The sequence below is a fragment of the Rhinichthys klamathensis genome, unplaced genomic scaffold, assembly GCF_029890125.1.
Source record: "Rhinichthys klamathensis goyatoka isolate OS25496 unplaced genomic scaffold, OSU_Roscu_1.1 h1tg000111l_1, whole genome shotgun sequence".
Lineage (NCBI taxonomy): Eukaryota > Metazoa > Chordata > Actinopteri > Cypriniformes > Leuciscidae > Rhinichthys > Rhinichthys klamathensis.
In genome coordinates this window covers 13,643,601-13,670,205 of record NW_026606649.1, presented here as the reverse complement: position 1 = coordinate 13,670,205, position 26,605 = coordinate 13,643,601, and the positions used below count along the sequence as shown (strand labels likewise).

At 36.8% G+C, this 26,605-nt stretch overlaps 2 protein-coding genes across 3 annotated transcripts; both read left to right on the top strand.

Annotated features, from left to right (window-relative positions):
* The first annotated feature begins 5,024 nt into the window (after positions 1-5,024).
* snapin (SNAP associated protein) lies at positions 5,025-8,237 on the top strand. Its single transcript, XM_056254245.1, has 4 exons — positions 5,025-5,161; positions 5,455-5,501; positions 7,804-7,922; positions 8,003-8,237. Exons 1-4 carry the CDS (start codon positions 5,046-5,048, stop codon positions 8,108-8,110), a joined length of 390 nt encoding a protein of 129 aa, XP_056110220.1. The 5' UTR covers positions 5,025-5,045; the 3' UTR covers positions 8,111-8,237.
* A 1,758-nt stretch (positions 8,238-9,995) lies between these two features.
* Positions 9,996-26,122, top strand: smad10a (SMAD family member 10a). 2 transcript variants are annotated; one of them, XM_056254568.1, is made up of 12 exons: positions 9,996-10,352; positions 12,823-13,068; positions 17,673-17,847; positions 18,044-18,067; positions 18,744-18,962; positions 19,061-19,267; positions 19,663-19,758; positions 19,871-19,924; positions 20,466-20,649; positions 22,972-23,140; positions 23,839-23,977; positions 25,747-26,122. In XM_056254568.1, the coding sequence occupies exons 2-12, from the start codon at positions 12,832-12,834 to the stop codon at positions 25,956-25,958; spliced, it is 1,716 nt and encodes a 571-aa protein (XP_056110543.1). In that variant the 5' UTR covers positions 9,996-10,352; positions 12,823-12,831; the 3' UTR covers positions 25,959-26,122. The 2 variants fall into 2 exon arrangements, with proteins under 2 accessions (XP_056110543.1, XP_056110545.1); XM_056254570.1 differs by having other exon boundaries at positions 9,997-10,352; positions 12,828-13,068.
* Positions 26,123-26,605: the final 483 nt, after the last annotated feature.

Below are 26,605 nucleotides of genomic sequence, written 5' to 3'. Positions count from 1 at the left end.
ATTAATAACCCGTCCATAGACTTGACAATTTTGTGTTTTTTGTTAATTTAAATATAAACGTTACAGTGTAGATCTCCACGGATTAAATTTTCTGTAGATATTCAGTTTGGCTTCACTCTCTTCACTCAACCTACAGAAGACTATTTGTTTTTGTGAATTGAAAAATGAAAAATACGCATAGTTGGATCAACTATGTGTTATGACAGGGGATGCTATGACCTACTGCAGTTATAGGCCAATTCACCGTAGGTTTTTATATACAGGAGACTGAGTGAAATATGTTTTTGTGAATTTATATAAAGTCACATTTAGATATTAACTATATTTAGCCCATTAGACATGCAGTACCGTGTAATAATATGGATCCTCGATGAAATATCTGCTGTACTATTCTATTGGTCATCATACAGCTACAAAACAGTGTCCTACACAGCATTTTATGAAGACAAACACAATTTATCCCTTTTCTAAAATTCCATGGGCCATTTAGAAGATATAGACAATATTGTTGTTCACAAAAAAATATTTATTAACAGCATTTATGAATTATGATGACTCCCCTATGGTTTGCCACTCTTCTTTAACTGTTTTTTTTTTCTTTAACTGCTCCTGCTCACTGATGAAACATTTAAAAATGAAACATTAAAAAAGTTTAAAAAGGACATCCATGGTGAATTTGACCTTGTCCCTGTGTGTGTGTGTGTGTGTATTTCTTTAAGTAGCTAAAGCAAACACACCTTTATGAGATCCAAGTTAAAGAGAACTTGTAAATACAGAGTATGATAAAACCCACATTAAGTGCACATACCCTACATTTGAGTCCAGATCAGTAAGCTATTTTAAGAAAAAATGTATATTAAGATATAAATGAGATAATTAGATCATCTCATTTATAAGAAACAACTCAAACCAGAATCTAGATTCAAACCATATGGGGAAAGTTTTTAATGTGTTTTAACGTATTTGAGTGAGTGTGCAGTTTAACTCTTTACTTAGAGAGAGAGAGAGAGAGATTTACATATTATAAATGTGTCTTTTGTGTGTTCACACCATAGACTGTAAAAAAATTTAACATATTTCCATTATCTACTGTAATATTGCTCTATAAACCACGTGGAGTATGTTTTAATGCAAGGAGTAAACAGAGTCTTACCAGAAGAGGCCAAGCTAAAGACAGGCAACAAAAGAAAATTAAAATTAAAATTTTAATTTTAAATTGAGTAGAGAAGATAGGGGAAGCTAAACCTACACGTGGTTAGTTAAGTTTAAGCCAGATAGAACAGAAACCTGTCAAAATACATTATAGACCCATCCATTGATATATAAATGAATTGATATCTACCTACCGTAGCTCTATCGAGCTAATCATTTATAAATAATAAATGTTGCATCATTGCTAAAAAACAATAACTTTAGCAGATTATTTAATATACAAATGACAGAATCTATTTTTGTCCGATTTTAATTCTAACGATGTTAAACTTGATTATACGGTATTATTAATTTGTCTTCAGGGTAAGTTTCATCTTCATAAAGACAGAACCATTCAAAGTAATCCTGATTCTAGAATATTCTCCTCTGATATAAAGTTCATTTTTTTCTTCCTTTAAGAAAATGTCAGAACCTTTAAACTCAAAGGTTTATAAAACAAATAATATCATTGAGTCTGTTGTAAAGAACCTTACATGTTTTTATATTGACAAAATGTAATATTGCATTGATTTGTGTAACCTAATTCAATCTCTTTTGATGTCCGTTTAGCCCCCTTGTTTTTTTGTTAAACAGATAATTTAATCCGTGCAGATCTACACTATAACGTTTATACTTAAATGAACAAAAAACACAAAATTGTCAAGTCTATGGACGGCTTATTAAGCGTCGATTTAATGATGTTATTTCGCAGTAAATCCCTCTACTGGACGCATCAGGAACAACAGGGTCCTAAAACTGCCGGGGCGTAAAACTGCCAGGGCCGTATATCTGCCGGCTCCAAGGCTGCGTCCGAAACCGCATACTCAATGAGTAGGTACTTAATTTCAAAAAGTACTTACTTAACGAGCGCTAAAAGAGTAGGTACTTTATAACCAAATCTCGTTGAGTATGAATGCGATCCGGACATCATCCGCCATGTTGACGTTATCATGTGACCTACGACGCGTTATCATAAGCGCAACAACTTCAAATATTTAATTCATCTATCTGTAAATATCTTGATATTGGTGAAACTTGCTAATTTTGTGGTAGTATTGTTGAAGAAACAGCTGCCAATTTATTTTGTGAATACATTTAGGGTTGATTTAAGTTGTTATATTTTAAACCCTATGTGACCCACAGTAAACCTTATACCGATATATTTTTTTATTAAGAAACCCCCAAATCGTCATCCCTTGAATATGTTGTTCATTTCTTTATTTTATATCCAAACATTTTCATCCACAAGCAAAAGGGGCTTTATACTGCTTTTTCTTGTTGAATTTAACTCTCGTTTCATCCCTCAGGCCTATAAATAACAAAAAAAAGATTTTTTTAAATGTATTAATGAATTATTTAAGAATATATATATATATTAAGATATTCAACCTTGTAGGTTCTTTTTTCTTCTGTATAACATCTCATGTTATATGCAAACCCATGATATATGGGTTATATATATCATGGGTTTGATATCATAATATGATATATATATATATATATATATATATTGCATACATAATATATACAGTATATATATATATACACACCTCATTACATCAGTAACTCGACAGCCCTACCTAGAACGATTTTCCTCAGCGTTTGTAATGTCTGCACAAAGGAGACGTTGGGCAGCTGTGTGAAGATTCACCTTTGGAGAAAACTGTTGCTTTTATACCCGTATCATTAATATTAAAAAATAATATTACCCCAGAATGTATTGCATTGCTATCCCACCCCAAAACATACAATAATACCAACGATAAATGCTGACCAATACTTAATTATATTACTTTTTACTGAAAATGATATAATTCAATAAAACAAACAATAATGTATGTCATATGACATAGCTATGCATGAATACACTCTAGATGTGTATATAGTGAACATATCTACATTTTCATTCAAACAATTAATTAAACAATTAATTAATTAAATATATTTTATTTACTGACAACAATGAGAAATATTAATAAATTAGTAAAAGAATGAATGAAAGTCATCACACAATAAACAAATGCATATTCAAGTCAACACATGAAACAAAGCTTTATTCAAACTACAATCATGTATGTAGGCTACAGGCGCTGAACCCCACATACTGCCATCTCAACACAGCGGTTCCCATTCAGCGGCTTTATTCTGATGAATCAGCTGACCGCCAGAGGTGAGCCGTTCCTTCGTGCCGGAGGTTGTTGCGTGATGTGTTGTGCTTCCCAATCTGAGGAAATAAGGGCAGGTGGAGTGATGGAGGGACTCATCCATGGCACCATTTCCAGGATTCAGCTCTGGGCTCCTCATCCTCAGTGCTCACACCAGTCTGCTGACATTTCAGATCCTACAAAAATGCACAAACATAACACAAAAGCAGTCATTTTAACAGCACAATGTCATTTGATTTCAGTATTATTTAGAAGACAAAAATGCTTTTCACAAATGCCGCCATCATCTTTCCTTGCAGGTCCTACTCCGCCACAAAAGCTGTGCAGCAAATCCACATAAATCAAGAATCAGAAAAGTGCTGTAATAGCATTGTTTGAAATTACAATAATTAAAATAAACTACAACTTAATATTTAAATAGTTGTTGTTCTTCATTTCTGTAGTATACTCACTCAAAGCCTTTAATGGCTGCATTCATCAGCATCATGAGCCACTCTCCACTTGACACACACACATGTTCTTCTGTCCCTGTAACATCCTGACAAGATTCACATAACCTCTGTGATTTATGAGCTCAACACTACATTTACATGTTGAGGTTGTTTAAACTTTTTATCCAACATAAATGTTCCTCAATTTATCAACAGTACTATGGACAAATAAAATAGATAACGTGTGTTTAGTTATAGATTTGTTCTACATAATAGCACACATACATCACTCAGATGTCTATTATATGTTGTGATGTGCACTTCTGCAATACTTATTGAAGATTTTCCTGTCAGATGTAAATAGACATTTAAAATAAGCGTCTTTAAGATGTGTGGTTTATGTAAATCCACTTTAGAGACGTAACTTAAGTGTCGATCCTTACTGGAGCTCCCCTGATAGCGATACATAATAAAACGTGTTTTAACAACAAAATCACAACTATACTATACTGTCTAATGTCTTTACACCTTCAACAATTCAACAGTTTACTGTACAGTAGTTCAACACATGCAATTTTAACACAAGGGACCGTGTTTACTCACATTTGAAAACCCCGCGTCGCTGATCTCCGCGATTGTTGATAATGACGTATGCTCTCGCGTGGCCTCCTGGGATAGATGAGTATCCACAGTATCCATCGGTTGAGCACTCGAAAATCTGTGCAGAAGCAGTAAGCCATCCGGGAACTTCTCGCCTACTCTTTTATGAATACTGATGTTTCGGACATACTACTCCTTTCACGTACTGTTTTCGCCTACTATATAGTAGGAAAGTAGGCATATTCGAACGCACTAAAGGTATACGTACGTCCGAATCTCGCGATAATTAGTACGTCACCCAGGTATTTCTCGCCTACTCTTTTATGATTCGTACATACTTTTCGCTCGCCTACTCTTTTTCCCATACTATATAGTAGGGAAGTATGCGGTTTCGGACGCAGCCCAAGTCTGCAGCCTCCCCCTACTCATGAATTGCAGACTGCAGTTTAAGTCACTTCCGTGTTGGTTTCAAGAGAGAGACAGGAAGGTGACCGCTGATTTGAACACAGCCATGTGTGACGCAGAATGTACGGAAACTTGGAGATTCGCTGATTTACAAATCATCACACAGCTCATGGACGGTCGCTGTTTTTATATATATGTCATAATATGTGTTAAAGGCGCAGTGACTGTTATATCAAATTAAAGCGCAGTAAAGATGGCAGCGTTAGCAGTTGTGGAAACCCCATCAGGGAAAGATGCGCTCGCGGAGGGAATGCTGGACCTCTTGAGACCCGCGGTAGAGCAGCTTGACTTACATGTGCACTCAGTCAGGTAGTATATTTTGGGAAACCAAACCCTTTAAAACCCTAGAAATGTATAATTTACAATAAGCAGTTCTGTTTGCTAGTATGCTAATCACTGTCAACATGACAGGTCTTGTGACTCAGAGTCAGAGATGCTGTGACCATATAAAATGTAAAACAATGACAGTTAATTGTTTGTTACTGTAAGCAGTTTCGCACGATTTATGCTTTTAAGATATGATTCTTAGTAATTTATTTTAAAGTGTGCATAAATATGGACAGCTATATCGTTTACTATATACTGCAAATTTATCTTCACAGAGAAAGCCAAGTGGAACTTAGGGAACACATTGATAATTTGGCATCTGGTAAGTCATGACGTGATTATGCATTTGCAGTTTTTCTCGGTCGCTTTGGTTTAATTCTCAAATTAGATTGTTTTATTTAAAAAAATAAATAAAATAAATTCAGATCTCTGAACAATTAGTAAATGTTAGTTAACACCAATTTGAATTTCTTATCCATTTAAGAAAATTGCATGTGTTTTGACACTTGTGCAACACAGTAAGTAAGTACAATTTGCACAAAAACTAAATGCACATGGAGTTGATTCTCTGAAATTGTCATAATCTGCGCAACTTCTAAACCTTCATTTATTGTGTGAGCCATCAAATGCAAAATGATCCATTCAGTTATCAAAAATTGGTCAGTCATACATGTATATTCTGTGAATATTTATAACATGGCGTCATTGTGATGTCTGCTTAAATGACATGCCTTAGTAATGAAATGGTAATCACAATCTTACCAATGAAGGTTTGAAGCATAGCTAGAGCTTGCCTGGATGTCATTTTTTTTTTTCTCTCCAGTATATATATATATATATATATATATATATATATATATATATACACTCACCGGCCACTTTATTAGGTACACCTGTCCAACTGCTCGTTAACACTTAATTTCTAAGCAGCCAATCACATGGCGGCAACTCAGTGCATTTAGGCATGTAGACATGGTCAAGACAATCTCCTGCAGTTCAAACCGAGCATCAGTATGGGGAAGAAAGGTGATTTGAGTGACTTTGAACGTGGCATGATTGTTGGTGCCAGAAGGGCTGGTCTGAGTATTTCAGAAACTGCTAATCTACTGGGATTTTCACGCACAACCATCTCTAGGGTTTACAGAGAATGGTCCGAAAAAGAAAAAACATCCAGTGAGCGGCAGTTCTGTGGGCGGAAATGCCTTGTTGATGCCAGAGGTCAGAGGAGAATGGCCAGACTGGTTCGAGCTGATAGAAGGGCAACAGTGACTGAAATAACCACTCGTTACAACCGAGGTATGCAGCAAAGCATTTGTGAAGCCACAACACGCACAACCTTGAGGCGGATGGGCTACAACAGCAGAAGACTCCACCGGGTACCACTCATCTCCACTACAAATAGGAAAAAGAGGCTACAATTTGCAAGAGCTCACCAAAATTGAACAGTTGAAGACTGGAAAAATGTTGCCTGGTCTGATGAGTCTCGATTTCTGTTGAGACATTCAGATGTTAGAGTCAGAATTTGGCGTAAACAGAATGAGAACATGGAACCATCATGCCTTGTTACCACTGTGCAGGCTGGTGGTGGTGGTGTAATGGTGTAGGGGATGTTTTCCTGGCACACTTTAGGCCCCTTAGTGCCAATTGGGCATCGTTTAAATGCCACGGCCTACCTGAGCATTGTTTCTGACCATGTCCATCCCTTTATGGCCACCATGTACCCATCCTCTGATGGCTACTTCCAGCAGGATAATGCACCATGTCACAAAGCTCTAATCATTTCAAATTGGTTTCTTGAACATGACAATGAGTTCACTGTACTAAAATGGCCTCCACAGTCACCAGATCTCAACCCAATAGAGCATCTTTGGGATGTGGTGGAACGGGAGATTCGCATCATGGATGTGCAGCCGACAAATCTGCGGCAACTGTGTGATGCCATCATGTCAATATGGACCAAACTCCCTGAGGAATGCTTCCAGCACCTTGTTGAATCTATGCCACGAAGAATTGAGGCAGTTCTGAAGGCAAAAGGGGGTCCAACCCGTTACTAGCATGGGGTACCTAATAAAGTGGCCGGTGAGTGTATATGGTAGGGCAAGGCTACATCTAGGAAATGTGTAGAAATGGACTTGCAATTGTGAATTTTCTGTTTACAATATTGACTTTTCCCAGTAAACTTTTACGTACTGTTGAAATCTGTTGAAAAGCTCAATGTGATACAGAATAGCATTCAGTTAGACAAAACGTACATTCTTGTATAGAAATATTGTATAGTAAGTGGTCATTGTCAACAAAAGATGAAAAAACATCCAAACATTTTGACCAGTATGGTTCACATGATGATACATAAAGATTCATTTTGGTGGCTTTGTTCAATTTCCTTTGAAGCATGAATGAAATGTTTTGGGTGAGTTACTACATTTTGCAGACATGCGATAGAGTTGTGATGTCCCATAAAACAGTTGTGACAATTTCACTTACAGTTTAGAGAAAGGTATTACTGTTTGTTATGATTACGAGTTTACGACTGACTCTTTTGTCATAATGTAAGAACGAGTTCTGCAGAATTCATGAATATTATATCATCTCATGAATGCTATGTGTGCACATTTCTTCTGCAGAGTTGTGTAGGATCAATGAACACCAGAAGGTGGCACTAGACTTAGACCCATATGTTAAAAAACTTCTTAATGCCAGGCGAAGAGTGGTGCTTGTCAATAACATACTCCAGAATGCACAGGTAATGTTGGATATAAAACATCAGTCATGCACATTATTGTCCTGTGTTTTCTACTTCATCCTCTCAAATGTTTGTTTCAGGAACGTTTGCGGAGGTTGAACCATAATGTTGCTAAGGAGACCGCACGAAGGAAGACCATGCTTGAGGCATCAGGAGCATTTACCCCACGCTCTCCCAGCAAACCATGATGTCCTGTTGCTCACATTTTGAGAATGCACCATTACACTGTGCTCAATGTCAAGGACCAACGCTGTAGATTCACAGAATCTTCCTCACATTGTTAAAGGGCACTGGGCTATGCAAAGCACTGCTACAGCAGAATTAATGTCAATTCATTTAAGAGTAGTCAGGGAGACAGCAGTGTATATATGCACTCATTTCTTTGTTCAACATATGACTTCTTGAATAAAACGTTTTGTCTATATGAATGTAACTGATGCTGAGAAATGCTCTTATTGCAATGCTCTGGATTTCCTAATTATTTGCAAATTTATAAAATTAATTATCATTAATTTCAGAGATAGTATCCAGTTTAATGTACCAGATAAGGAAATCTCATCTTCCCAGTCTTGATCTAATCAGTGGAAGCAGATTATAGTTAAAATTTTTTGCTCACATGTGGAAACAGTATAGTGAATTATTTTCTTACCATATCTTTTTTTTGGGGGATGGGGGGTTATATGCAAGCTTGTTTCTATCACATAATAATAGAAAAAATACTAAATGTTTTTGGGACTTTTTATCTTACAGTTCTATTTTTTTCTAGTTTATACCTCACAATTCTGACTTTATAACTCGCGATTGCGAGTTTATGTCACAATTCTGAGAGATAAGTCATAATTGTGAGATGTAACCTTGCAATTGAGAGATAAAAAAGTCAGACTTGTGAGATAAAGTCACAATTTGGGTGAACTATCCCTTTAAAAAAAACATAGAAAACAATTTAAACATTTAAAACTTGTACAACTTAAAATAGGCATTGCTAACAGCCTTCAGTAGACTAAATACTATTCATTGATGTTGATTTTATTATTAATTTAATAATAATAAATATAGAAGTGTCATAATTACACATAGATTGAGGTTTCAAATTACAGACCAAGCCAATATAAGTGTTTAGAAATACAATTTGATGGAAAAAATGAACTTCCCCAGAATCCATAGCATTGCATTGCATTATAATTGAATCAGCAGTAAAATCTTAGGTATGCACATGTCTTATGTTAATAGTGGATGCTTTGTAAGAGGATATCAGAAAGGGCAGATGAAGGCGACCTCTTGTTTTAGCTGAAAGGGAGAGGGTTAGGAAAAGATTTCAGGACAGGTGAAAGGTCAAGGGAGGGAATCTCTCAAGGAGGAAGTTGGAATTAAACGAGGGGCCTCCTAAAAGTTGCTTTGTTGATGAGAGATTAAACACAGATTGCTGGAAATCAAGTAAAACGAAATAGTAAAGGCCATTTGGAGTCTGTTTATATTTGATGGTGACTGCATAGGCAAACTAGACTAAAAGATAACTGCATGCTGTATGTTGTTCCTGAAAAATATAGCTGATCATGGATCATCTGACCTTTTGTACAAGTGTCTTCACATGCTTAATGTTACAAATTTGTTCATACATATTTATAATATTAATTTTCACAGTATAAAATTAGTCTTTATAGCCTATATGAAAATATATAGCTGCCTTTTAAGTTTTAGGATGGGGGGCCCTCGGACCAGGATGATTTGGGTGCCCGTGGCATCGAAAAAACCCCAATATAACCACAATCTTATTTTATTTCTTTGTTTTATAATTCTACAACGTTGTTTTTTTTTTCAGGTTTAAATGAACGAAATCAAGGATTTTCAATATGGTCTCAAACCATTGGGCCCCATTGCATATATTTCAGTCCTTTATTAAAACTGACTAAAGAATATGATACAAGTTTTCTACTGCCTATTACATGCCCCACTGGGGAGCTAGTGTAAAAGTAGCCATCACTGGCTGTTGTAAATTTCAATCATCGATGGAAACTGAGCAGGGATAAATGGGGCGGGGTGAGTTGATATGGGGCGGAGTAATCTCAGCGGCGCCACCTTAAAAAAACAGTCGCGCCGATATGTCAATCCAGACGCGACCCAGACAGACCTCGGCCCGGGGGCCCAGCCGTGAGAGCCGCGCCGTGATTGGATGAGCGCCGCCGTCCTTTTGAGACTCGGTATCTTATTGGTTGGAGCCGGACGAGACGCTCACGCGCACAATGTCTACCCGCTTTTGTTATTGTAGCGAGCGCGAGGAGAGCGGCAGGATGCGCGGACGGAGACAGCGAGCCTGATAGTCCGGTATCGACTCAAATTAGATGTTGGAGGGGGAAGGGGACGCGGATTTCTACCTCTCCGTCCTTGTTCAGAAGGCTGCTTTTTGCAATTCTCTAACAATACGACCGATGTGTGAGTATTTTTTTGTACACGTATGTGCTTATTTGTTAATTTTTAAACGCACGCTGCACCATTCGAGACCTTATTGGAAACTGATCAGGACTGTCGATTTGGCGATACATTTCCCTCGTTTAAAACATATATTACGTCAAAGGTGTGCCTTCTCGTGTCGTAATAATTCATCTTTGCCCTTGTCTGAGCTTTGAAATATCTCGTTGCTGTCTAGCATTTGAATACTGTCTCGAGCCACTGACATATGATGTCCACCTTCTCACTGCAAGTTCACGACCAAGAGTCTGTTCCTTCAGCAGTTCACCTTGATTTTATTGATCCGAATTCCGACTAGTTAGTTGGAATGCACAAACGGGTTGCATGTCATCTCAACTGTGCTCATATCCAACGGGAGCTCGTGAAATGTTTAGACGGCGGGCTCGATGACGTCATGTGACCAAATATGGCATCTGCGCCGCTGCATTTGTTTGCCCGCAGAGCAGTCAACAGTTTGGCTTTAACTTTGAATTACATTTTTTATAAATACTAACTGTTATTCTACAGTAAGGGGGGATGTCTTGGCTAAGGTTTTGTATAGTTTAAGCATTAGGGCTCTGTTCATCTCCTTTAGAATTAGGCCTTAGTGCTATCATTGTATTTCACATAATACAGATATTTATGCATGTTACATCTGTTGATCAGAGTCAGTATCTTATGATGGGATCATAAACCTTGGGGTTACATCATACTATAGCTGATATATAAAGCAAGGACTGGGTCTGAATGTCCTCTAATCAGGCCGCCATGCCGGCTTTACTCAAGCACACTGTACTATATATGATGTAATAACAGAGTAATACACCCAGATACGAAGAAAGGAATAATGCATGACTGTGTCAGTCAAGACTAAGAAGAAGCCCCTTTCTCAAATATTACAGTGTATGAAATCCGTTACTTCATCTAAGAGTATTGTACATTCTGTCTTAATGTAAAGTTGTTCCTCTGGCGCTCATGCCTCAAGGGCCACTTGCGCAGACATGGAGAGCATCACTGAGTCTGATAATAAGGGTCTCAGAGAAGCTCCCCCCAGATTAGAGTTGATGATGCTCAGAGATCTGAAGTGCCAGGATCCGTCAGCGCTCCACCAGCTCTCAATTACTGCACTCCAGAAATCTTATACACTTTTGCACTTGCAACATCTCATGCTAAGATCACAGGGGTTTTTAGCAGCTCCATGAAATTCTGCTTCTTGTGTACAAAATACGAATTTAAATCAATCTTAAGTCGCTTATGGCATATGCATAAAGGGTTTTTGGATATTAAAACGCTTTCTCCTATCCCAGTTTATTGTGCAAAGAGAATATAAGTAAGCTATTTGTTGGTTGGATTGCTCCCCGCTGTAAATGCTGTTGCTTTTTGGCTCTTTCAAACATTGCCTGCTATTTTTGGACTTGCATACTAATCTACTACTACTCAAACTGTTACTGCTGTATATACAGTATGTATACTGTGCAAAGTATGCACTTTTTCTTTATGTATACATGAAGCAGATAACCTATTATGTTGTCAAACATGTGCAGTAATATGACAAAGCACACTGCATTATGGAATACTCAATACTGTATCCCTTAGTCCAATACACTCGACTTGGCCTTCCATAACAAATTATCTCTTTTTTGATCAGACTGCTAAAAGTAAAGACATTTTACAAAATGTAATTTAAAATACAAAATTACAGAGTCCCACACATGACACAGGGGGGGAAAAAACAAGATTGAGCTAAAATGAGGGAAAAAATAGGCCTAAGTAAAACTTGGCCACAATTTAACATAATGAAAACAAGGAAACAAATACAGTACAGTACGATTTAATTAAAACGAGGGAACGAATTTGTACAAGGAGGCCATGTTTTAACTAAAATGAGGGAACAAATTATTACAACATGACCGCTATTTATTTAAAACGAGGGAACAAATGTGTACAAGGGGGCCACGTTTTAACTCAAATGAGGGAACAAATTGTTACAACGTGACTACTATTTAATTAAAACGAGGGAACGAATGTGTACAAGGGGGCCACAGTTTAACCAAATGAAAAAGAAGGGGGAACAAATTCATAATTTGTGGCCATGTTCTTTGCTCTGTATAAAAATAACCTAATAATCTATTACCAAGATGAAAACACAATGTCACTTACATGCAAGGCAATGATCATTTAAAATAAATTTTATCTATTTTTTGACAGGTTTACCATGGTGCAATTCCCACTGTTTTGAAATCTATATTCAGCAAATAGTTGGCAGTATAACGTACTATATGTGTATTATATATATATATATATTACAAGGGATTTATAATGGATACATTATAAGGCATTGTACCGCTAATTTCCACGAAGCATTACTACAGTTCTGACTGTGTGTTAGCATACTACATGCAGTCTGTAAGAGTATTGTGTATTGATGCTGCTGTTCTGTTTCCCCATCTGTCAGAGCAGCAGGATGTCCGTGAACCCTCCCAACAGTAATGACGCCTGCCTCAGTATCGTGCACAGTCTCATGTGCCACAGGCAAGGCGGCGAAAACGAAGGCTTCGCTAAGCGTGCCATCGAGAGCCTGGTCAAGAAACTGAAGGAGAAGAAGGACGAGCTGGACTCCCTCATCACCGCCATCACCACCAACGGAGTCCACCCCAGCAAGTGCGTGACCATCCAGAGGACGCTGGACGGACGCCTACAGGTGAACCACAGTTACAGTAATTGACGTTGAACCATTAACATTTGCTTTAATGCTCTTAGAATTGAATTGCAGGGATCCCTCCAAATGTTAATGCTGAATGAACTGAATGGATGAGTCATTTCTTCATTTGGCAGATTTTGTTCTTGTCTGCTTTACTTGGTGTTAGATAGGTTTTTCAGACATGGACCGTATAGCTGTTTAGGTTGTTATTCTGTCATTGTGTTTGATTGGACATGACACAGTGGCAAAGGTGTTTTTAGAGTTTCATGGGACCTGTTCAGTCAGCATGTGTATTTGTCACAAGGCAAAAAACTAGCAATAGACTAATACATTTCCCAAGCTGATTATTTGGTATATAACCAAATAACCTTGCCCTCTTCCCTGCTTGTTTCCGCTTGTGTCCGTTCCGAGTGCTGTCAATGAATAATGCACACTTTTTGTTTTAGAAAAAAAAAAAATGTGAGTAAATATAACATAATAATAAATAAACATCCCATACACACCCAAATGGTTTCAACCTTTCAAGAAATACAATATATCATGGAGATCAACATTTCGGTCAAGCTTCCTTTGTTTCATTGATTCTTAACAGTTTTCTAACAATCTATGGCAAATTGTTTCTAATTTGAGTAAATATTAAAATTCTAATTTGGCATAAAATTGTATAACACTACCATTCAAAGGTTTGGGGTTGACAAGGCTGCAGTGCATTTATTTGATGAAAAATACAGTAAAAACAGTAATATTGTGAAATATTAAAAAAAAATCTATTTGAATAGAATTTGGTGGCAAAGCTGAATTTTCAGCATCATACCTCCTGTCTTCAGTGTCACATGATCCTTCAGAAATCATTCTAATATGCTGATTTGCTGCTCAAGAGACATTTCTTTTTTTTTTTTTATCAATGTTGAAAACATTGTGGAAAAAACATTGTGAAAACATTTGTGGAAACCATGATACATTTCTTTCAGGATTATTTGATGAATAGAAAGTCCAAAAAAACTATGTTTATTTGAAATAGAAATCTATAAATGTAACATTATAAATGTCTTTACTGTCACTTTTGATCAATTTGAATGCATCTAAGTATTATTTTCTTTCAAAAGCATCTAACCAATCCTGAATTTTTGAATGCTAGTGTATGTTGGTATTATATTGGTCATCAGCAGCACACAGAACTTCACAGAACCACACATAGAACTTATTTTGATAGATAATGCAAGTTATCATCGTTAGAAGTGTTTAAATCCATACCACAGACCCCCCCCCCCCCCCCCCAAAAAAAGACGGCACAGAAAATGCGAGAAAGTTTGTAGATTCTGTCTAAGATTCATCGTCGGTCCTGCTCTCTAGATATCGTTTTTTGGCATCGGCCGTTTAAAAAACCCATATCGGTCAACCACTGTGTAAACTCTTCCCTCTCCCTAGAAAAACGTTCAACATTGTTCACACAATTGTGTTCCCCCTAATCTATTTGTGAATCCTGCGATAAATAAAGCTAGACAATGTAAATAATCAAGGCATTGTCCATTGAATAAACTTGTGATTGGGTGTTGCTTTGGGGCCCAACGCTAATCAAATCCACACCACCCACATGTGAACATACGGCTTTCATATGGGAGACTGATGCGGTCGAAGCTTCAACAATTCTAATAGCTTCCTTCCTGATAGTACGCATCAGTGTCCATGGATACTAGATGATTGACAGCAGCTACAAAGAGAGACATTCATCACAAGGCCTTTTGATTGTAAACCTCAACAACCTCAAAGTTAAAGTGGTGGTTTATATGGAGTAAGGACGATGTCTGCGCAGTTTCCCCACCCTTTCGTATGGGCAGATTTAGAGGGAGGGGTGGAGGAGAGGTTGTGAAGGTTGTTTTGTCTAAAACACAGGAAAGGGGCCGGGTTAACTTAAGGCCGTCTATTTTTTCCTCTGTGTAGAAGGGCTGCTGGTTGATAGTACGCTCTATTCTTTACACACAAGATGTGATGATATCTAGGCAACACAAGTGAAGAAACTGTGTATGTGCAGTAATAGAGAACCTGATGCAGTAAAACCGAACTACTGAGCGAGACGTAATGTGTTACCTTTTTTGACCTTGCCAGAGACAGTGGGCCTCATTAATAAACTGTCCTACATGCGTGCGATTCAGAGAACGAACGTACGCACAAAAAAAAAAACGGATTCTTTGATAGATGTGAAATCATCGCAAATGATCTTGAAATTGTGCGCAGTTGAATGGTTTCAGATCTCCGCCTAATTAATGTCATTGACATATAAAAGAGCACCAGTCAAAGTCAAAATCCTTTACTTGAGAGTGGCAAATACCTGCAGTACTCCGACTCTTTGCCTCAAGGAAAAGTGCGTACGTCTGCTTAGACCCTGACGTGTGTCGCTAAGCACTATTTCATGTCTAAGACCGTTTTTATAAATATGAACGTTTGCATGGATTTTAGCGTAAACACACTCTAAGATCAAATGTGTGCATCCGCACGTTTTATAAATGAGGCCCAGTGAGACCAAAAAAGAGAGTAAAATAGCTGTACTATGTACGCATAACATGCTCAACCACATGCAAAGCCCTTGATTATAATTTTAGTGTTTGATATTACATTTAAAGGAAATATAATATAGTTTAAATGTACTAAATTGAAACTTATATTTGTAATCACACATTTTTTAAAAGATTATTTAAATCCATGACATTAGTTTCATTAGAAATTACATTAAAATATATTTTAGTTTACCATAAATGCTTGTCAGTACATTCGGGAGTACTTGTTTCAAAGACAACAGAAGTAATTATGAAATTGCATATAAAGATGTACTTAAGTCCTACGTGGGACCCCTTAAGTGGGTCAAAAACACTTTGAAGTTCAGTTAAATGCATTCAACATAGATTTAAACTGTAATACATTTTCTTGCAATTAACTTGCAATTAAGTGTCTTAAAAACATTACATTCAGTTCACACTTCAGTATATTCATTTAAACTAATAAGTACTATTTTTATTTTAAAAGTATGCTAAAGTCTACTTCTTTTTTGCAAGGGGCTGTTGACACAATAAAAGTCATAAGTCATGTCTTACACTGATTTGACCACATTAAGGTCTCTTTCTCATGTTCATATTGTTTGACATTGATATTTATCAAGATATTTCACACCATTAATGGGGAATGAAATGCATTCCATGTGTTTGTTCCACAAAGAATGAATTTAATCATGACTTTTATTAACTTTAAACTTAGATTTTCCACCCGATACATAGCTATCACTGTTGTTTTATCACCCAGCCCTACGTTAAGGGGATTTTAGGCACTCTGTAAAGCATCATGCCTAACAACATCCTATAACCGCAGTAAAATCACTAACATAAGAACGTGTTCACCAATGTTTGTCAGATGTGTTTCAATAAGTAGGTTTTCTAAACACAAATAGTAATTAATAACTTATATGTTTTTCTGAAATTCTGTTGTGTAAAGGAAGTCCACCTGGACCTCAGCAGCTCTCTTGTTCCCTCTGGGGTTTGAACCCTGGCCCTTTTGGTTACCAGCCCCACCACATTTCTGTCTTTGTTTCAGCCCGTCTTCAGTCCTAAATGGCACTGACAGCTGGAGTTATCCCTCTCCTCGGCTCTAGTATCATGCTACTAGCGCACAACTGTAGTGTCATGCCTTTAGTGTTAATCTACAACGGATTATCATATCACACACACGTCCTCCCTGCTGTTCTACTACACTAAACAAGCACAGGCAGCTGTGATACGGACTCAAAACTCAACACATGACCTTACGCTCACTGTGTTCAGGATCACGTGATGCTCTTTTGTCATATTACTGCATACCTGTCAAATAGCTGCTATGGAAAAACGTTTTGGTAATGTTGCTGTGTCCTTAACAGAAATATGACTGGCAGTGGCATCACAGTAGGTCATGTGATCCAATGTTCAGTACCTGATCTCGGTTTCAGTCTCTCTTGCCATTCAATAGACATAAGGACCAAAAATACAATTTAAAACAATGCTTATGCTAAGAAGTATGAGGAATCCGTTGTTAGCCAAAACTGCATTATATACCGGTAAATTGCAACTGCAATTTCAAAATCACTTGTATTTCACACAGTTTGAATATGCTACTGAACCAAATATGCGCTGAAACATGCTAATGTGTATTCAATACTTGAGGTTAAAAATACATAAATCTGACATTAAAATTAAATGCGCTGAACCAGAGTTGTTATTGTTAACTAGAACTAAAAAATAATCAAAAATTAGAAATGTTAACTGAAATAAATATATTTAAGTTAAATTGCTAAATTACTACAACTGAAATAAAAATTAATTAAAGCTATTTAGAAAACAAAACAATTACTAATAAAATAGAACAACAAAATTTTCTGAACTGAAAATACAGAAATAAAATAAATACTATAATAGTATATAAAAATACTAAAATAATGCTGTACTGATCAGAATTTAGTAATTCTTATTAGTGTTAGTATTAGTATTAGAGATTGTGCTGTTTTCCTTTAGTATTATTACACTATGTTGTACTCCTCATGAACATTTCTTTACTCTTCTCTTCTTATTTTTTTCTTTCTGCAGGTTGCCGGTCGTAAAGGTTTTCCTCATGTAATCTACGCACGGTTGTGGCGCTGGCCCGACCTTCACAAGAATGAGCTCAAGCATGTGAAATTCTGCCAGTATGCATTTGACCTCAAATACGATAATGTCTGTGTCAACCCTTACCATTATGAGAGAGTGGTGTCACCAGGCATCGGTGAGTCTGCGGTGAATCCTTTTATTCATCACCATGAACAAAGACATTACTGAGCTGTGTGCAGCACATTCTGTGTCTCGAAACTACAGTGTTATGCTTTTATTTATTTATTTTTAATCAGTGCAGGAAAACTTTGTTTGGTCAATTTGCAATATGATTTTCTCTTTTGTTTTCTCTTTTTTTTGCTCTTCTCAAGTTGGTCTCAGTCTTCAAAACACGGGTAAGTTACACACATTTGTCACTATTTTGTTTGAAGTAGTTTTTTTTTGTAACAATATAAACGTCTTTTAAATGTTAGTATTTTTTTTGTAACAATGTAAATATCTCTGAATGTTAGCATTATATATACTGTTTAAAATAAATGCTTGTTCTTTTGAACTTTCTATTTATCAAAGAATCCTGAAAAAAAAATGTATGGTGGTTTCCACCAAATCAACATATTAAAATAATTTCTGGAGGATCAATGAAAATTGATCTGTTGAAAATTCAGTTTTGCTATCACAGGAATAAATAATATTTTCAAATATGATAAAAAAAATTTAAAACTTGTAATGAATTATAATAATATTTCACAATATTTTTACTGTATTTTTGATCAAATAAATGCAGTTTGGCGAGCATACGAGGCTTTCAAAAACATAAATAAATCTCACTGACCCCTTTCTTAACAGTATACATATATGATTTAATTTATATTTTAATTTATTTAAAAAAATAATTTGGATCTTAATAAGAATGACAACATTACGCTTAAATAAACAGTAAAAAAGTTCTTACTATTCCGCACAGGTTCAAAAAAGATTTACTGATTTGATTAAGCCCCAAATGAATCAGTGAATTGTTAAATGAACCGATTCAGTAAAAAGAGCATAATTTGTCCTCTGGCTGGTGTCTAGGTCCCACTGGCAGACTGATAAAGGAAGAGTACAGCCACGACTGCATTCAGATGGACATTCCCCCATGCCTGCCTCCCCAGCAGGACCACCAGGGGGTGATGAAACTCCCCCCTCCGGACCACTACGGCCAGCCACTGCCTCCTCTACAGCTGCCTTCAGAACCCACCCGCGCACCCCCACCGGTCACCCTTTACTCTAATATGCCACTCTCCCCCACCGGTAAGTGCTGACCTTTGGCCATAGAGGACTCTGGGAGGTTAAATTGTGCAGTTGTAATAGCGTCGTTGTGTCATCTTCCAAACTCTCATGTCTTTCAGCTTCAGGCTCTATGATGCCTATGCAGGGAGGTCATGGTGAAGGCTTACTACAGATTGCATCTCCTCAGGGTCAAGTCATGACCCCTACACCTCCCCCCTCTACCCCCACACATGGACCCCCACAGACCCCCGTCCCACCCCAGCCTCCACCAAACCAGAATGGCTACAACGGCTCCAAACACTCCCAGACACAAAGCTCCTTTCACAGTAAATTACACTTCTCATAACCAGTCACAATGTCAAATGATAAATCCTGTTTATTTTAATGTGAGTTTTTGATCAGTGTGATTTATACACTATTATAGTATTAATCATATATTAAAACAGCTTTTTCTTACTTTATTTTTATTTATTTATTTATATATATATTATTTATTTTAATTAATGAAAATTTCTGTTTTTGTAGTCCTGCCCACAGTGAAATCTCATTGGTCCAAATCCCACAAAGCTGTATATTAACCTTCATTTAATATATTCTAATTGGCTGTGGTTTTGGAATGTTGCTTGGTATTTTCTTTTTCGGTGTAGAGTAGACAGATAAAATACTTGTCGAATTTTTACTGCTTCATATACAAACATTTTGAATCTCTATATTGCTGCAGCAACCTGGACAGGCAGCAGCACAGCCTCCTACACTCCTGTAGGACCCCAGCAAAATGGGCGTGGCCACCAACCTCCTCTCCACCACCCACACTACTGTACGTTTGCCTTGCACATTTAAGTGAAGTGTTCCTTGTAATGTTTATGTATGCAGATATACCATTATTTTATATAACTAATTGAATCCATTATAATATCTTCCTCTATCAGGGTCTCAACATCACAGTACAGCATCTTTCCCTCCTCCAGTCTCCAACCATCCAGGTTTCTACTTTATATAATCTCCACTTTATGTAAACAAAAAAGATTTTGCTTGAAAGAAATGAATACATCTATTCAGCAAGGATGCATTAAATTGATCAAACGTAACAGTAAAGACAATTATAATGTTACAAAAGATTTCTGTTTCAAATAAAAGCTAGTCATCTGAGAATCCTGAAAAGAAATGAATCACGGTTTCCACAGAAATATTAGGCAGCACAACTGTTTGCTACATTAATAATAAGAAATGTTTCTTGAGCAGCGAATCTGCATATAAGAATGAGTTCTGAAGGATCATGTGACACTCAGCTGAAAATTCAGCTTTGCATCACAGGAATAAACTACATTTTAAAATATAGTTCTTTTAAATTGTAACAATATTTTACTGTTTTACTATATTTTGATCAAATAAATGCAGCTTTGGTTCGCATAAGTGACTTTTTTCAAAAGCATTAAAACGTCTCTCTGACCCCAAACTTTTGAACGGTTTTGTTCTATTTATGCTCTCAGACTTAATACAGTTCAATATGCAATGCATCAACAGGTCCTGAGTTTTGGTGTTCCATCTCGTACTTTGAGATGGACGTGCAGGTTGGAGAGATGTTTAAAGTGCTGTCCAGCTGTCCGGTGGTGACGATTGACGGGTATGTGGATCCCTCAGGAGGTGACCGCTTCTGCCTGGGTCAGCTTAGTAATGTGCACCGCACAGACGCCAGTGAGCGGGCCAGGTATGTGTGCCGCAATCCAACAACTGTTGCAGTGAAAAAATATCTTAGTGTGGTTGTCAGAGCTTGGTGATATAATGAATATTTATGATTTGTGCAGTACTATTTTGTTGCAGATATAAAACCGGCATTGTGAATATTACAATTTGAACGTGCTTTTTATTTAGCTATGAAGTTTTCTAAAGACCAGTGCCGGTAGATTAGTTTCATATTCTTTTATCACAACTTTAGAGTGTGAAAGTGCTAAAAATGTAGTTTTAATGGCATTAAAATAGAGAAGGTAATTATTGGTGTTAGTATATACAGACAGTTGTCAGCTATTAAAGAAAGACATTTTTGGACGAGAAGGAGACACGTGCTGCATCCGAAATGGCATGCTGTTTGAGTAGGTAGAGGGCTGGATTGGGATCTTAGTGGAGGCGGGGCTCATTTGCATATTCATGACTCGGCGTATGCGTATACTAAATGAAGCAAGGGTGTAGTTACAAGCCATTCAAGCTATTTTAAGCCGCGAATAAATAATGTTCACAGAAATGAAAACTTTTAAATATGCCATTTTGGTGATCAAAGGTGAATTTTAAGGGATACAATTATTGACTACAGGGGGACTTTAAATATATTTTTAGGCTCACTAGATGGGATGTTTTGTTTTAATAAAAAAGCTGGCTGAATGTGTTTATCATTTGTGGTGCTACCGTGCTAGCATTACTTTATCTTGTGGTCAGTGTAATTAAATGCAATTTCTGTTATTCTGAATGTTTAACATAGCCCTAATGTTGGTGTAATTTTTTTCACAATTTCTACAAGCTGTAACAGAATGTTTTGAGGGTGCGGGCGGGAGTGGAACACACACACGTTGCGGGAGTGGGCGGTAATGGTCAGAAATTCAGCGGGAGCGGGATTAAGAAAACAGTCCCGTGCAGGGCTCTAGTAGGTACTACATTTGAATTTTAATTTACTTCGCGACCATTAAGAAACTATGTTATATATATAGTATGAATGTGGGTACTAGTATGAATGAAATCCGGACGTACTACATCCGCTATGTTACTGTCATGTGACCTACCAGCGTCAGTTGCATCAGTTCACTGCCTTTCATTAATCCTCTCCCTTGACCTCACGGGATAGTAAAGTGTCCATTAAATGCACACTTCAGAATCTCGCCAGAAGTAATAGGTCATCCGGGGAGCTTTTGCTTACTGTTTTCGAATACTATTCATTCTGATACTTTATACTCTGTTGGCGTACTGTTTTCACATACTATGTAGTAGCAAAGTATTCGATTTTGGGCACAGCAACGATTAATACATTTTTTTTTGCTTTTGTGTTTTTTAATACTTAATCTTATTTATTTAATTTAGTTGTCAAGGCAATATTTCTAAACATTTTCAATATTTTCATTTAAGTTAAATTTTGTTCATGTAATATTTATATTTAATTTGATTTCAGCTTTATTTAAATTAATATATTTTTTAATAATTTTATTTTTACTTAATGACAAAACGGCTTGAATTAAATTACTAACAGTGGTGTTATTGTTTCCTAAAACTATTAAAATTAATTTTAGTTAATTGAAATAAAGCTGAATTAAAATGAAATATAAATATTAGATGAAAAGGTTACTTTTCAAAAAGGAACTGTTGCTTTGGCAACTAACTGAAATAAATAAGTTTTTGAAATAAGTACTAAAATGACTAAAAACTAATAAAAATCACAAAAGCACATATAAAAAATATTAAAACTTAAAAAGCTTAAATCTTTTTTTAAATAAAAGTTTAACCATGATATGAACCTTAATTAGAAAATGATGTGCATGTAATATTGTCTATGGTGGTTAATCTACTTGGCAGCAATGGCCAAGGTTGAAATTTTGGTTATTCTGTGGGAAAGGTATGTTGTTGTTTTTTTTTGCTGTAAATATTGTAAATATATTAAAACTCTTAATATCGCCAAAAGGCTGAAAAATATTAAGGTATACTGTCCAGACCAAATGGCTATATATATGTGTGAGTCTTTGTTTTGTGTATAGATGAATTTCACAGGTTTGATGTTTACCTTAACACGCTCTTGCAAAATCTGCTTACTGTGCCAGAATGACACTGTGATGAACAATAATAAACAAACAGATTATTCAAGGACAACAATCAGGAAATAACAGGTTTTAACAACCTGACAAAATAGAATGCAAGCATGTCAACAAAGGCGCATCTGGTTTTGGTTATGACACTCGGTGGTATGTGTTCAAATCGTGTTATGTAACTATTTGATGTTTGATTTGATGTTACAGTCATTGATTCCGCAGTTGTCTTCTCATCCTGTCTGCAGGTTGCACATAGGTAAAGGCGTGCAGCTAGAGTGTCGTGGAGAAGGCGACGTATGGATGCGCTGCATGAGCGATCATGCAGTCTTTGTGCAGAGTTACTACCTGGACAGAGAAGCAGGCCGAGCGCCAGGAGATGCGGTGCACAAAATCTACCCAGGGGCCTACATAAAGGTAAAAGCTTTGAACCCACAAATACTGCAGACGTCACAAATGAAAAGCTTAAAGGGGGGGTCATCATCATGTTTTATAAATTATGTACGGGCGGAAATAGTGCAAAATTATGATTAGAATTGACTTTTTGTAGAAAACTAGATTGTGGGCGGTTTGGAATTTAAAGATTTATTTTTAGCTTTTAAAAAGTATAATTTATTTTACAATTAAAGCGTGTTTATTTCATTGTGACGTAGCTATATTTAACATTTTAATAAAAAAAAAAAAAAAAAAATCAAAATAATAAATAAATCACTTTTCAAATTTAACTACATGCCAAATAAATGGATAAATTTAGACATGTTGCTTTCATTTTTGAAATGCCTCTTTTGTGCTGCAGTGTTTAATATTTTAATTGTATATAATTTTATTAAAATTACATGATGTTATTATTATTATTAAATTAAAGATCAAGGAAAAGTCCCAATAATAGACTCTTTAATGCCAGACTCGATGGGCAGTAAATACCTTTGTACACTTGAGAGCTCTGTGTGTATTTTTGCTTCCTGTCACATTAGATTTGCTTGATCCAGAGCTTCATTTTTTTCAAGCCTGTCCAGATGACTTCTCATCAGCCATTGTTTTAGGACACGGCAGCGAGGTCTGTTCCTCAATGCTGTGCTGAAAGCAGAAAGAGTTATTGTGTTTTGTTCCTGCAGGTCTTTGACCTCAGGCAGTGCCACAGGCAGATGCAGCAACAGGCGGCCACGGCTCAGGCCGCAGCAGCAGCGCAGGCCGCAGCGGTAGCAGGGAATATTCCAGGACCAGGAAGTGTTGGTGGAATCGCACCTGCAGTCAGTGAGTGTCTGCCTCATTCACTGCAAACCCATGAGGTCAAAATGAGATGTCTGTTAGCTTTGAGGTCATTAGGTAAGGGATAATGTACATCCAGCTGGTTGTTATCGCAAAATAAACCCTGACAGGGTGATCAGGACCCTGCAATTTATTTCGCAGTAATGACTGACTGGATGTACATTATCCCTCTTATTACACAGACACTTGCCACAAGAGTAAATAATCACACGAAATATTGATTTGAGTTGAAATATTTTATTAGCACATTAAACGCAAAGCTTCTGCTCAGAAAAACAGTTGCTAGCTGCAGCTTTGAGCCTAGAGGAAAGAAGCCGTTTTAAAATCGTACCTCTTTATTCTATTATAATACCGTAGTAGGCCTAATATTGGAGGCCTACTATTAATACTGAAGTCCTATTATTTTACAGTTAATATAGTCGATTACTGATACGCAAGATGCACCAGCTGCATTTGAATGAAATGAGAAGAGAGAGTGTAATACAAGAGACATGAAAGAATCACCGGCCTCAAATAACTGGATGACTGTCATTATACAGCAATGCTATTGTATTGACCACGGCAGAGATTGTCTTATTATCCACCTTATTTTTTCAATGTCGGAACTAAGCTATTTTCTGTGAATGTGCGATACTTCCGATTCATTAGCCGCTATATTTTATAAATTACGAGAAGAATAACAAAGTGCAGTAAATGGTAAAACTGTTTGCGCTACAAAACAGCATCTTTATAATTAAGCAACTACATTAAAATAATAGGGTAAGAAATACCAGTTTGCAATATCAAGCACCATAACAATCTTTTTTGTACATCTAAAAATAACTGGAAGCGGATGATACCGGAAGCCAGACACATTAAATTTACAAATGGGCGCTCCCGCTCTTCCCTAAAATATAAGGTGGATATTGAGATGAGAGGGTCTGTATCTCTTACCATTGGACAAAGCTTAACGGCTAACTTGGATCATGTGGGGCACCTCAGCCTATCGTGTAATGGCAGTGACGTCAGTGCCCGCCGTTCAAAGTGTTATGACAGTCAGTTACAGTTTACGTTAATCAGTTTCTTGTGGGTTATTAGCGTGTTGGTCTTGTGAATAAATGTTCTATATTTGGTGTTATATCGCTAGTAAACATACAGTAGGATTGCATTGTTTGTGGAATGTGCTTTACTGCGTTTTTTTTAATGGTGTCAATGGAGGAGGGGCTTCAGTATATACTACTTTTGTGAGGAAATAGCTTTTTACTTAATGAATTGTAAAGCTTGTTGAATTGTTAAAGATTAGCTTGTCTGCTAATCTTTAACATGTTGGTCATTAAACATTCGTTTTGGATTGATCCGTTTTAAGAGTTTACAACGAAAAAATTGCTGTTTTATGAGAGAAGAAATTCAATGAGGTCAAAGCTGTAATGTGATTGGTTATCAAGTCACAAGTGATCCAAGTTGGCCATTACGCTTTACATTTACATTTATACATTTATGCATTTGGCAGATGCTTTTATCCAAGTACACATTTACATTCTTATCAGTTCTTGGTTTACCTGCTTTCTCCAACGGTAGAGCAGCGGACCATCGTATCTCCCAATAATAAGACCATCTCTGTTATAAATGCATCTAACTTACTGTTTCAACAGGAAATAAGTCAACATAGTATAGAAAACCGCTTTTAATGGGGGTATTATTCGATAGTTTTTGAATTTGCACTGATTCTACAAAAACTTTGAGTGGTTGGTGAATTTACGAATGTTTATTTCCAGGCCTCTCAGCGGCAGCAGGGATTGGTGTGGATGACCTCAGGAGGTTGTGCATCCTGCGCCTGAGCTTCGTGAAGGGCTGGGGGCCTGATTACCCCCGGCAGAGCATCAAGCACACCCCCTGCTGGGTGGAGGTGCATTTGCACCGGGCACTGCAGCTGCTGGATGAGGTGCTGCACACTATGCCACTGGCAGACCCTGGACCAGCTAACTGAGAGGGAACAATACACACAGAAAACACTCACAACACAGATACTGGACTCACTACAGTAAGCGTGCAAGCCACATTACGTGCTACAGTGTGGTTTGCTCTTTTATCAGTCATTAGAATCCCAATGAAAACAACACAGAAATTCACTACTCTAAAATTCATGTTTTTGAAAGATATTTCAGTGCATTTTATTGTTCTATAGTGAAATGTTGCATTTATTTTCGGGTGAATCTCACAAAAACATGTCTAGGTCATATTTCATTCAAATATAAAAAATATATATTTTGTTTAAAGGGTTAATTTTTTTTTATTTCTGTCATTAATTACTCACCCTTATGTCGTTCCAAACCCCTAAGACCTTCGTTCATCTTCGTAACACAAATTAAGATATTTTTGATAAAATCGGAGAGCTTTCTGAACCAGCCATAGGTAGCAATGTCATTGCAACTTTTAAGGCCCAGAAAGGTAATAAAGACATTGTTAAAATAGTCCACGTGACTGAATGTTATGAAGCAAACAAAAACTACTTTATTCAACAATTTCTTCTCGTCTGCGTCAGTCTTGAATACAGTGCAGCGCTTCCAGGTTCTACGCCAGAACGCCGGCTCAGTATTGAAGATGAATGTCTTACGGGTTTGGAACGATATGAGG

Excerpts from the sequence above, each read along its gene's own strand:
- smad10a (XM_056254568.1), top strand. The coding sequence starts at position 12,832 with ATGTCCGTGAACCCTCCCAACAGTAATGACGCCTGCCTCAGTATCGTG. Across the intron at positions 23,141-23,838 it reads ACCCAGGGGCCTACATAAAG|GTCTTTGACCTCAGGCAGTG; the intron begins GTAAAAGCTTTG and ends TTGTTCCTGCAG. Across the intron at positions 23,978-25,746 it reads TGGAATCGCACCTGCAGTCA|GCCTCTCAGCGGCAGCAGGG; the intron begins GTGAGTGTCTGC and ends GTTTATTTCCAG.
- snapin (XM_056254245.1), top strand. The coding sequence starts at position 5,046 with ATGGCAGCGTTAGCAGTTGTGGAAACCCCATCAGGGAAAGATGCGCTC. Across the intron at positions 5,502-7,803 it reads CATTGATAATTTGGCATCTG|AGTTGTGTAGGATCAATGAA; the intron begins GTAAGTCATGAC and ends TTTCTTCTGCAG. Across the intron at positions 7,923-8,002 it reads ACATACTCCAGAATGCACAG|GAACGTTTGCGGAGGTTGAA; the intron begins GTAATGTTGGAT and ends TGTTTGTTTCAG.